The 13,506-nt window shown below is 39.1% G+C and overlaps 1 protein-coding gene across 2 annotated transcripts in view; it reads right to left on the bottom strand.

The window, feature by feature from the left end:
- Positions 1–368: 368 nt before the first annotated feature.
- arid3b (AT-rich interactive domain 3B) overlaps positions 369–13,506 on the bottom strand; it is a 33,848-nt gene continuing 20,710 nt past the window's right edge. For both annotated transcript variants that reach the window (XM_065292003.1, XM_065292004.1), the window contains exons 5-9: positions 5,329–5,512; positions 4,760–5,010; positions 2,731–3,033; positions 2,561–2,650; positions 369–2,285 (exon numbers count right to left, since the gene is read on the bottom strand). In XM_065292003.1, coding sequence (XP_065148075.1) covers positions 2,128–2,285; positions 2,561–2,650; positions 2,731–3,033; positions 4,760–5,010; positions 5,329–5,512 — 986 coding nt within the window. In that variant the 3' untranslated portion in view covers positions 369–2,127. The remainder of the gene's footprint in view (positions 2,286–2,560; positions 2,651–2,730; positions 3,034–4,759; positions 5,011–5,328; positions 5,513–13,506) is intronic.

Raw genomic sequence — 13,506 nt, forward strand, 5'->3', positions numbered from 1 at the left:
ATCTCCTTTCTTCATACAAAATTATACAAAGTCTTACGTAACCACCAGGTTTGTTGTTAATATAGACGGTTTCATTGGACGCATGCACGCGCGTTTTCGACGTTATGCGCCTGAACCAAAGTGAACTTCCAGTCTGTATTATTTTTTTCGGTCTGGCAAGTGTATAAACAGATCTCTGAAACAAATGCTTTTGAAAATAAAATGTTTTGGTTTGCTAAAGATTAGGGGAGACGACGAGCATGGATCACAACTGTGCAGAGAGGTTTGGCAATACCTGTAGCTAACATTGTATAAATTAAGCTCGTTACTTTTACACAATACCGTATTTTTATCTATTGTGATAAAGCAGCACACCGTGAAGCAGAAAATGTTGCATCAGATCAAACTTTAATTTCATTGTGTCAAGTAGCACGTGTTTATACAGTGAGGTCATCAAAGTGGATAACAAACACATGGTCTTTGGTTTTATAGCTATGCAGTTGTCTGAGGAATAAAGAAAGTAGAAATTAAAAGTGTCTGTATCCCAGCAGGTCCCAGAGTCAAGTAAACGCAGGATTATGACCAATAAAATGCAAAGCAAATCGACTATATCTGTACGTGAATATTTCACGAAACACCGACTAGTCTGGATTGCTCCACATCTTTCGTTAAGTGTAGTTACTGGAAGACAGATCATGTGATTTTCAATACTTCACGGACATGAGATAATGCAATTCTTCAAACAATATTCTCATTGCACACGTATTAGTATTAACGTTGTTCTGTCTTCTACAATCGTTACATTTTATGAGGTATTTTGATTATTTCTTACCTGAGAGATTAAGGAAAAGGGATTTTCTGAGGTAATTCTGTGATGTACTGCAGGCAGTTGAAACTACATCTAAGGTAAATATTGACTGAGGTAGCTATTTCAGTCCCACACTGACCGAGTTATATATATATCTAGTGTTTTATCTTTCAGACGTGAGACTGAATCTTGGTTCTGAGTTTAAAATCTATGAAAAATAATAAACAAAAACAAATTCCTGAGAAATTTGCTTTCCAATATGGAAAGATACGTGAGGTTTGAAGTTTAACAATTAAAAATACAAAAGAAAACACATTCAATCCTCCTACGATTTGAATGTCATCCTGCTTTTCCGTGACCTGGTTTTTAAGTAGGTTTAAAGAACTCGTATGCACCCCATCAGAGTAAATAAATTGTACATTAATAATAATAATAATGGCCCTTATTTACGAGCCCGTACATGATCGTCCGACGCACAGAAATGATTGACTTGTGTGACGTCACGCCAGCAGCGCCCGTTCACATGGTTTCTTTGCAACCATTACATTGACTTGTGTCTGAGGTAGAGAAAAAAATCATCCAACCAAAATATTTGTCGACTGTAAATATGTCTAAATAATAACAAATCTCTCAGCTGTGTAAAATGCACTCAAAAACTCTTTTCAAATCATATTAATATTTCTGTATCTAGAAACTAAAAACGGAAATAGAAAAAAATAAAATACATTTAAAAAAAAAGAAAAGAAAAGAAAGTGACCCCCTTTTCTTACCAAACCAACTTCACAATTCTTCCTTTGTGGATTGTAGCATGTTATTAAAATCAATCGAAATAGAACACAGCACTATATCATAATAACAAATCCTGAGTCTTTCACTGCAGATTAGGTATTAAATTCAGCAAACGTTAAATAAGAGAATTAATAGACAGCAAAAATGTCAACCACAACCTCACAAATGTGACTTTTTTGGCAGAAGTAGATTTGATCACGCCGCGATTGCCTTGCAGAAAAGGCAGCGCGTTCACCCACGTCAGCGCTGGGATTAAGACAGATGAGGTATTTCGTTAAATAGCGAATCTCTTAAAACCTTCTCAGTCCTGAGAAAACATCACGAAGACGTGTAGAAAAGAGCAGGCGAGGTCCGTGTCGAGGTTCAACAGCTGATGAGTTTGTATGCGTGTGTGGTCTTTCCTTCACTGGAAGTTAAACAGCTGCAGGTTTGTGGAGGTGATTCATTTTTCTGCCTCTAGAGGGCAGAGTGGCTCACGCTGGTGGTGGCCACTCTTAAGACAGACTGTAGTAAGGCGGGACTGACTGGTTGTTTGGTACGGGGAAGTTGGTTTAGGGTGACCCGCCTGTGGCCTGCTCAAAAGAGTCAGGGGCTTTTGAGGAAGAGGATGAGGAAGATGAAGGGATGCCGGGGCTGTGGGTGGAGCTGTGGCCTGTAGGCATGGCAGAGGTGGGGATGGCTGCAGATGACCTTTGGGCGTATAAGGATCCTGTATAGGAAGGAAAAATGGTGTGAATGGACAGACTGGATTATAGACCGTATTAATGGACTATTTCAGCATTTTTCAAATAGTTATATTTTTAAATATTTTAATTCAAGATGTTACAGGTATACAAGACACTTGAAATATATTTTTATATAATTGTAAATATTGTCTACAAAAAGTGTTTACACTACGGCCCTTAAAACTCGCCAGCTTTAATTTCTTGGGTAACCTAGGGTTAAGTGTCCAAGCAATCACAAAACACGAGCAAAAATACCCACCTGAGTAAATAATCCCGTTGACCTCCACAGACACAGTAATGCTGGCAGAGCCATTCGAAGAAATGCTGAGAGACAAGTCTTGTTTTTCCTCTGAAATTACATTCAACAAAAATCAGTGACCATGCTTTATACACTTGAGCAATTCTCACCGAAACGTTCACAGCACTCACCACGTGTGTTGGCAGTGTTCATCCGCAGGTTAGCGGGGTTCACCTGCGACGCCATGGCCAGCAGGTTTTGTTGGAAAGCTTGCTGCAGTAACCTCTGCTGCTCCTCCGCCAGACGTGCCATTTTCCTCTCCGGCCCCTCCAGAGCAGCGGCCCCTGAGCTCACCGCCCCGGCCCCCATGCCCGTCTCAAGCCTCTCCCTCAGCTGCTCCAGGGTGGCAGCACGTGCCAACTGCTGCTGATGTCCCAGGGCCAGAGCGAAGGGCAGTCGCCCTGGCAACATGGAGGCTGGACCGTCCTCTGGAACTGGGGGGAGATAAATGGACATTTAGACTTAAAGCTGCGGTCGGCAACTTTTTTGATAATATTCACTGAAACCAACACTATGATCCAATAGAACAACATAAATAAGACTGTTAAAGAAAAAAAACAGCACTTCTAGCTCCACCTAGAGCCTGTTATTTGTTTTGCAAAAATCTACCGCTCCCGGTTCTTTTGGTCCAATCAGCGCAGGGCTGTGTAAAATCTGCCTGTTGGATTTAGGTAGTGCTCAAATTATGTCAAAGATTATGGGGGTCCCCTAGCTTAGGGGGTCCCCCCTCCGTAATTATAGGGTTGTCGTGATTTCACAAAGTAAGATGTAATCCTAGATCAAAATCTTTGATCAAAGAACCCCAAATTATCCTAAACTCAAACCCTAACTATTTTTTGCCCCTCAAAAAAGTGTGAAATAATAGTTTGAGAAGAATTTTTTAAAAGCCACTAACCAAATCCTAAATCTAACAATTTGTCAATTCCTCAATTCCTCCAGAAAACAGTGTGAGGCGCACTTGAGATTTTACATTTATTTCAGACAGAAATCTTTTGGATTAGTTTATTGTATAATTGTGAGAAATAATGGACTGTATCACTTTGTGGCAGCGCAGCACGATAATTTTTATTTCATGTAGTATTTTAATTTTAATAAAAAGCAAGGCACCCCCCTAATGTATGTTTTTGTGCTTTACGGGGGTCCCTCAATGCTTATTAGAGGTTTGGGACCACCCCAGCCCCCCCTCAAATTGAACACTGGATTTAGGAAGAATTTAGAGCGCTAGCTACATGCAGTTTTATCCCACACTAGCAAATGTATTGAATGTATATTACTATTTAATGTGTACTAAAGAGGAATTTCAAACCTTTAAATCCTTTATCGCTATCATTTGTATTTAATTGTACACACACAAACACCATGGCATGGCCAGCATTAAGTGGCTTTCTCAAGCTACACCCACTTCCTGTAAATATATTTGTTTTGTTCCCACATTTTGTTTTTAAAGGAACGTCGTTTCCGAAGTTATTACATTTCGATGAAAGATCAGGAAGAGTGGGAATTCTTTGGAATACCATGCGCTGATAAATCACTCACAAAGACACTAGGAACATTAAGAATGTAAACAGAATCACTTAAGACTTCACGTGAAAATTTTCGGAAACATCAACAGCCTGGATTTTTGACAAACAGCTTCTGTATTTGCAGATTAGTGTATGCAATGACTTTACAGTGGTCTCTGGGGATATTGGCCACCTGCAGGAGCTCTCAGGAAAAGGCAGCCTCTTAATGGCTTTCACACTCCTGAGTTTTCCCAATCAGTCTTTCAAGGCCAGGAAACTTCTTCCATTTCCTGCAGCCATTTCCCGTCTGCTTCTATTCAATACTATTTCACATCAGTGATGTTATGAACATGTGACGGACTGGATCATGAAATTTAAATCATTTAAAAGTCACATATACCACAAGGTCGATATGATATTCTGTGATATTCATTATTAGGGCATGTTAAAAGTGGTCTCACCACTAGGGGGTGCAAATACACTAAATGTTTACATTAACACACAAGTTATTGCTGTTAGCGTTTAGATTAACAGCAAGCTCTGGCCCTTAGGCTAAATGAAATTCCGGATCTTAATTTTGTAAAGTCTGGTTTTTCTGGCTTTGTGTGTGAATATCTCAGCATTTTGTTATGTTGTAAATGTGTGATATATTACACACCTGTGGCTTTTTTCAGGCCCGGACTGGGGGTGGCCTGAAGTCCATTGTGCCCAGTGGCGGGCAGGTGCATTTTGGGAGGAGAAAGCAGGTGAGGTGCTGAGGCACTAGGAGAAGGAGAAAAGCGGTAGAGACTGTTGCTGTAGCCGGGACGGCGGCCCTCTCTGCGGTTACTGTCGATGGCCGCCTGGAGCTCCCCTGGGGAACTCAGACCCTTCTTCTCACATTCATATGGGTACAGATACTTCATATACCTGAGACACAGCAAGATAAGGAAATGAGCCGTGGATGCAACACCACTCGAGACACACATTGGAGACATTATGAAGAGATGATAATGTCTCTCAACAGTCTGTCATTCTTTTCACAAAAAGATCAAACAATAACTTCACAATTTAGTCTTATAGAAAATATAAACACAACAGAAACTGTAAATGATCATTTGACATACATTTGACTAGCAATTAGTTATAGAATATCATTAATGTTAATCAGCTAAGCAGATTATTTCTATTGGCCGGCCACAAACAGGACCAGATATTAATTATGGGAGATATGTTTAAAGATCTTACTGTGTGCGGAGGGTGAAGGCAGCGCTGGTGATGGAGGTGGGTAGGTTTAGGCCTTTAGTGATCTCCCTCCAGATCTTCTTGTTTATCACCTCCACCAGACCTCCCTTCTCGGTCACCAGCTTATAGAGCATATACAGATCCAGCACCTGCTTGGCCATGATGGGGATACGATTGACAGGTGTACCTGCAGGAGAAATGACATAGAGGAGCAGGTGAGCTTCTGTGGAAAATACAACATGGCGGATTACACCAAACAAGTAATTTCCCGCTGATCAGCCTTGATAACAAGTGATGAGATAACTGCAACAGTAACTATAGGAAAAGGTGGGGGTAATTACAAAATAATCTACATGAAATGCTGGGCTAATAACACCACAACAGTAACTACAGGAAGGGGTGAGCTAACTACAACATTAATTACAAAAAGTGCTGCGCTAACAACAGTAACTACAGGAAGCGCTGGGCTAACTGCAACAGTAACTATAGGAAGCGCTGGGCTAACAACAGTAGCTACAGGAAGCGCTGGGCTAACTACAACAGTAACTACAGGAAGCGCTGGGCTAACTACAACAGTAACTATAGGAAGCGCTGGGCTAACAACAGTAGCTACAGGAAGCGCTGGGCTAACAACAACAGTAACTACAGGAAGCGCTGGGCTAACTACAACAGTAGCTACAGGAAGTGCTGGGCTAACTACAACAGTAACTACAGAAGGCGCTGAGCTTATTACAACAGTAGCTACAGGAAACGCTGGGCTAACAACAGTACCTGCAGGAAGCACTGGGCTAATTACAACAGTAGCTACAGGCTAATTACAACAGTAACTACAGGAAGTGCTTATTACATCAGTAGCTACAGGAAGCACTGGGCTAACTATAACAGTAATTACACAGGAAGTGGTGGACCAATTACATCAGTAGCTACAGAAAGCACGGGCCTAATTACAACAGTAACTACAGACAGCGCTTGGCTAACTACAACAGAAACTACAGGATGCATTGGGCTAACTACAACAGTAACTACAGGAAATGTTGAGCTAACTACAACAGTAGCTACAGGAAGTGCTGGGCTAATTACAAACAGTAGCTACAGAAAGCGCTGGGCTAACTACAACAGAAACTACAGGAAGTGCTGGGCTAACTACAACAGTAACTACAGGAACTTTAGGCTAACTACAACAGTACCTAGAGAAAGTAGCGGGCCAGTTACAGTAAATAACTACAGGAAGTGCTGGGCCAATTACAGCAATAGTTCTGGGCTAATAAAGATGGCTATTAAAAAATGTCCTGGCTATTTATGACAGTAACTACAGGCAGTGATAGGCTGAAAGAGAGCTACAGTAACTACACAGGTAGTGGGTTGGCCAATTACAACAGTAACTACAGGAAGCGTTGGGCTAACTACAACAGTAACTACAGGAATGGCTGGGCTGGCTTATTACAACAGTGACTACAGGAAGCACAGGGCTAACTAAAACAGTAACTACACAGGAAGTGGGGGGAAATTACCACAGTAACTACAGAAGGCACTGGGCTAACTACAACAGAAACTACAGGAAGCATTGGGCTAACTACAACAATAACTACAGAAGGCAATGGGCTAACTACAACAGAAACTACAGGAAACATTGGGCTACTACAAGATTAACTACATAAAACATTGTACTAACTACAACAGTAACTAGAGAAAGTAGCGGGCCAGTTACAATAATAACTACAGGAAGAGCTGAGTTAACTACCACAGTAACTACAGGAAGTGCTGGGCTAACAACAACAACCGTAACTACAGGGAAAATTGGGCTAACTACAACAGTAACTAGAGAAAGTAGCAGGACAATTACAATAATAACTACAGGAAGAGCTGGGTTAACTACAACAGTACCTACAGGACGTGCTGGGCCAATTACAGCAGTAAATATGGGAAGTTTGGGCTAATAAAGACGATTATTATAAAATGTCCTGGCTGTTTACACAGTAACTACAGGCAGTGATAGGCTGAAAGAGAGCCACAGGAAGAACTCACTTTGCAGCATTAAAACTGCATGTGCATCAGTTTTGCCCATCCCTCCTATCAGAACAAAGAGTGATTGAGTTTTTAATCTGTGAGCAGTAGCTATGGAGCCTGCGTGTTGATAGGCCAGTGCAATGAAGCTCCTTTGCAGGGATTGTGGTCATTAAAACCACACACACTCGTGCTCCATTAGCGCACTTACGGCCGTTTGTATGGAACTGCAAGGGAGGGGCTTTGAGCCCCCATAATGTCATGCTAAAATCCCTATATATAAATGGAATAAAACCAATTAATGTGCAAGTGTGTATACCTGTGCTGGGAGCGGGTAAATACTTGAGGTTAGGATTATTCTACAATTTACAAATGGTCACCCGAGCATAAAACAAACAAATATCACCAAATGTACACTCAGAACGTGCAGGTATTGTGAATGTGCAGATATCCAATTCTGTCGCCTCTCTCACAGTACATTCAAGTTATACATTTTATGAATTTAACGATTTGCTCTACTTCAGCCTTTGAAAATTTTAAGGTTCTCTCGTGAAACTGCAGCAACCATAAAGTCTTCATTTACCCCGACAACCCGATGTAATTTAGACCCCAGGTCTCCACAACCAGACCCAGCACCCCCTGGAGAGACCAGAGCAAGGTCTTTCTTTGAAAAGCAGTTATTTAATGCTGGGAATGGCATTACTCGTTCATCAAACAATCGCCGCTCAGATTCGAGCAAAAGGTTAGGGCCGGGTCACCGAGCTGGAGATTCAGGTACAGGTCCACAGGAAGCAGTGCCGAGCGGCAGCATCTCACGTATGACCTTGTGACACGCTTCATAACTGTAAAACCAATTTAGCTCAAACTCATAAGGGTGGAAAAGTCATTTAAAACCTTTTCCCGCTAAAGAGGGTTCATTATTGATTGATGCGGGCCATGCTACGGGTTAATGCTAAAGCGATGCACTTCTAATTGATATCATGTTGTCTTGACATTCTTGCATATCTTAAAAAAATAGCGAATAAGGCAGGTAGGATGGGGTTAATGAAATAAAAGTGTACGGTTTGATGTGACAAACGTTATGCATTGTGGAAAAATATTTGAACAATACGTTTAAAAAAAAAGAAGAGACACTCTTGGCAACCAATAGAAACAACCAATCACAACAAAGTTTAGTAAGCACATAACAAATGAATGAAAACAAAAGCATGCTAGTTCATTTACAGTACATTCATTTCCAGAAATGGACGGAAACGTTACAGTAATGTATTAAGTATTAGTAATGCATGTTCCTGTAGCTCAGTTGGTAGCGCAAAGGTTCAAATGTATACCTGTATAATGTATACTTGGATAAAAGCGTCATCCAAATGCATAAATGTAATACAATGCAATCATAGCTTTGACTTTTATGTTGTTATGTCAAGACATAAAACTTGTGGTTATTATAAAACACAAACATTTTTATATTTGCATACAGATGAAAATAATTTCCTAACACACGCCCTTTAATTTCCCCTCCCCATTTGTTTGCTAAAATAAATAGGGCAGTAAATCTGTCCCCTGCCTAAATATAGAGGAAACAGCTGCCTGCATTAAGAGGCCTGCAGTTCTGTAATAAACCAACAGGGAACCCTGGATCACCAGCCTGCTGAGGAAATTCCTCAATCTGCTCGAAACAATGACTGCCATTCTTACTGTATGAGGAAGTGAGGGGGCATACGGGAAGTACACGGTCTCAAATCTGATGAAAGACCCTGGCCGCTAAATCTAAAGAGTTAAACTATTAAGAGTCTCAACACAAGTCCAAATGGGCAAATGTCACAAAACAGAAAACCAAGGCCAAACATTTTCATTTTCATGTTACGATTTTCATTGACATTTTTATTACACAATCCGCTAACATGTTCTTATTACTAAAACAAAACTTTTTCATCAGTCTCAATGACAATTTACACTAAAAAGTGCTGTTATTCTTTTAAATTACTAAAATGAATCCATAAAGTTCTCTTTTGTAATTTCATTATTCTCACTGGTGTTTCTGACAGATTTACAAATGACTTTATTACAAATTTTAAAGCCGACACAACAAATAGTTCCTTGCTGTAAGTAATACAAGATTTTACAGTAATGACTGAGGGGGGAAATCAACTTAACCCTTAAATGCATAGCTTTGTTCTTTAACCCCAGAGTATAGTCCGTTTCTTTGCATGTACCAGAACGTATGCACAGTCGAACGCACAGCCTTGCAAAGTATAGTTTATTTGACTCGTACGTGTATGCAGACGTTAAACGCGTGTGCATTGTGCAAAAACGCGCACACTCTTGTGATAAGGAAAATTGCGCCATGCACTCTAGTGATGGGAGAAACAAAACCTTTCGAAGCTTTGAATCAATTGCTTCGCAAATTGATTCAGATTTTCGAAACGTTCGAAACACTATATAGACCGTTTCAGCGGTCACAACATAAACAAGCCGCTGTCGCGGTCCGCACGTAACTTCCGGTAAACTCCGCTAAATAATAAATAACAACAAATTCTTTAAACATAGTTTATTTATATAACAAGCAAACAAAACAACACATAGATTACCTAGGAAACCAAAACATTTGTTATTTTCGACGAGGCATTTGTTCAAGAGATCAGTTTAGCAACTAGTCAGACCATTAAAAAAACGAAACCGGAAGTAAGGTTCGGATCCAGACGTGTATCACGTGCGTCCGATGAAACCATCTATACACTGGCGACACCTGCTGGTCAAAATAGTGTAAAAGCAGCAAGATCTGTCCAAACGTTTTATACTTTTTTACAAATTAATTTCAAGATTGTTCTAAAAATTAATTGTTTAATTTAATTAATACATAATTAAAAGTGTATTCTATGTTTTTAGTTTTATTTATGGCAAACGAATCATTACAAAATAACTCCCTTTTTAATTTTGCACATTTTTGTCATTAAATCTGTCTATAAAGAAAAAGTAGACAAAATGGTAGTGTTATTAGTCAGTAGGATGAATGTTTTATGAACTTTTATAATAAAACTGACCCAAGTTCACCTACACTGGTCATTTGTGATCAACTCCCCCTAGTGGTGAATCGTAAGATTTTCGAAATGTTTCGAAACAGTTATGATGTAATGAAGCCTCGTTTGCTAAAATCACTTTAATTTGGACAGTTTGAAACACGCTCCAAACCAAGGATTCAAAACAAAAGATTCGTAAATGTTTTGAAACCTCATGAAGCGTGCTTCGAACCCACCCATCACTAATGCACACAGACCCTCATTTACGTGTAAAAAATTGACCATATTTAGGCCTTTAGAGACCCGGGATATTATTAGACATCATTTCAACGTTGTTTATTTTTCTAAACGTATTTGATGAGAAATAAAAGTCAAAATATAAATGCTTTATTTATTCATAGTTTTTACATATTTTTTATCTAACAATTATATTTTAATTAAATTATAAATTGAGTATTAGGACAGGTTTATACTAATAAGGAAGTTTCGAGATATCCATTCCTGGTCATTCAAAACACAAATATGTAATGATTGGCAAAGCATTCAGGCATTTGAAGGTTAATTTACCTTAATTGTGATGAAAAATAACACACAAGCATAATTTTTGGCTTTTAATTTCAGGGTGATATTTGACCCGGACAGGTTTGTGCGATTCAGCCAAATGTTCTTCCCTGAAAACGATAAAATCGCGACCAACAGGGAGTCAGAGAGTCATTTTTCATTTAGTTGGGTAATAAGCACTTTCCATTCAGTATAAAATATTCATGTTTCCTTTGACACTCCTGCACCGCAACACTCCTGCACATATGCACATACAGATGCCACGGGTCCATGTGTGCTAATTTCAGGTGGGTTAAAGCAGGATTACTCGTGTAAGCCCATGTAATACTCGTATAAAACTTATTATCTTCATTATTCGACTTAGAGGAGCACATCAATCCATGAAAATTGCTTTGACGCACATTTAGAAAACTATTGTTTATACAATTTATGATTTGGCCAGCAGCAACATAACACTATTTAGTAATCAAAATCTATCCATCATCTAGCTATACAACACACAACCAAGCCATAATTTAAATGGATTCAATATAGTACATAAACAGGAATATAATGCATCCGATAAAGACATGTTTACTGCTTTACTAAGAACTGAATTTAGTCATAAAAAACGATTCAAGGAACCGATATGCAAGGAATCTTTCCTCTAGGGGAATGCGTACATCCAAGCAAAGTATAAGGAAAGAGTTTCTTGGTGGATCTTCCTGGCTTTCTGAGATAAATCTGTAGTCGGTGGTCATAAAAAGACAGAGGTGCTCGGGTGGGAAGTAGCAGCCCACTTTAGAGCCCAGAGGAAGGGAAGCCACCAGGATGTCATAAACATGCTTGAGAAGAACCCGGGAGTGAGAAGACAAATGCTCCAAACAGGATGTGCCACACTTCTTATGAACTCACACAATACAGGCCATGCACGCATATAAACTCCTCCCTGCTGACTATGGCAAACTGAGGTGCAATTTCACCGCAGCTGTTCCATATGTCTGCGATAAATTTAAATGGCGGATGCATCGGGATTTGCGCGCCATTCCGAGCTAAACTGATGCATTTACAAATTCAGGAATTGCATGGAAATTTAACTGAATAGGAATAACCGACTCTCTTCTGTTGCTCATCTTGTCATCATTTACTCATCCACACATTCCCCCTCCCTCCCCTTTCCCCTCTTTTTCTGACATCACGCTGTTCTTCACCAGTCACTTCATTGTCTTTGGCTTTCCTACTGTCTGTCATTCTTCTAATATCAAAGGTGGGCCCTGGATTATAGGGTCTCATTAATCTTCGGCAGAGAGACAGGGGCCCCTTAATCCACCTCACCCTCCCTCTATCTGATCCCCCCAGGCCCCGAGCAAGATTCTCCCCTCCGAATCAACACACACACACACACACATACAGCACATCCCTGACAAACCTTCCCTGCAGACACGGCTCCTGTCCCCCTCCCGTCTTATCAAGTTTCAGGCGGCTGTGGTGTGGACAATACACAAGGGGCAGAGGCCAATTTTTATAGGTGTGTGTGTGCGTAAAGTTAGAAGGATCAAAGCATATAAATATAAAGCGGGTGTGGCATGTTAAACTTTTTGGGAAAACCTTGAGGGGAAAAGCCACCAACTGTCTTTGGCCAGTAAGATTATATTGCATATTGAATATGCAATCTGTTATTGCTATATTCTAATATTTTTGCAATGCCTAAGAACTGTGTACCATGCATACTAGCAGAAAGTCTATTGTGTGATAGCTTGTAAAATATACTTTAGTGCTGCCTCACGATTAGTCGCGACTAGTTTTTGTTTACATAATATGTGTGTGTACTGTGTATAATAACTATGTATACAATAAATACACACACATATATGTATAATTTTAAGAAAAAAATATATTTATATAATAAATATTTATATTTATATATAATATAAATTATATATAAATATAATCATGTATATACACATGCAAATGTTTCTTAATTATATACATGCGCGTGTGTGTGGTTGTGTGTATTTATACATAATTATTATCATACACAGCACACCCACATATATTATGTAAACAAAAACTTTTATTCTGCAAGTGAGGCAGCACTAAATAAATAAATAAATCATGTTGAATCGCTTCATTGCTTTCCTAATTTTTAAAAAGTCGCTTGGATAAAAGGGTCTTGCTCACCTAAAAATTTAAATTCTGTCATGATTTTCTCACTCTCATTTTGTTACAAACCCGTATAAATGTCTTTGTTCTGATGAACACAAAGGAAGATATTTTTAGAAACGTTTGTAAGCAAACCGTTCGTGGACCCCATTTACTTCCATAGTATACTTTTTCCTACACCAAAAAATGAAATTTACTTGTTCTGATGAACACGAAGGAAAATATTTTGAGGATTGTTTATAACCAAACGATTATAGACAATCCTCCAAATATTTTCCTTCGTGTTCATCAGAACAAAGACATTTCATTTTTTGGTGTATTATCCCTTTTATAAATGGCCACAAAACCATTTTTAAGTGTATTTTTTTAATTGGCATTTATATATATATATATATATATATATATATATATATATATATATATATATATATATATATATATATATATATATATATAT

This window comes from Paramisgurnus dabryanus, chromosome 23 (assembly GCF_030506205.2).
Source record: "Paramisgurnus dabryanus chromosome 23, PD_genome_1.1, whole genome shotgun sequence".
Lineage (NCBI taxonomy): Eukaryota > Metazoa > Chordata > Actinopteri > Cypriniformes > Cobitidae > Paramisgurnus > Paramisgurnus dabryanus.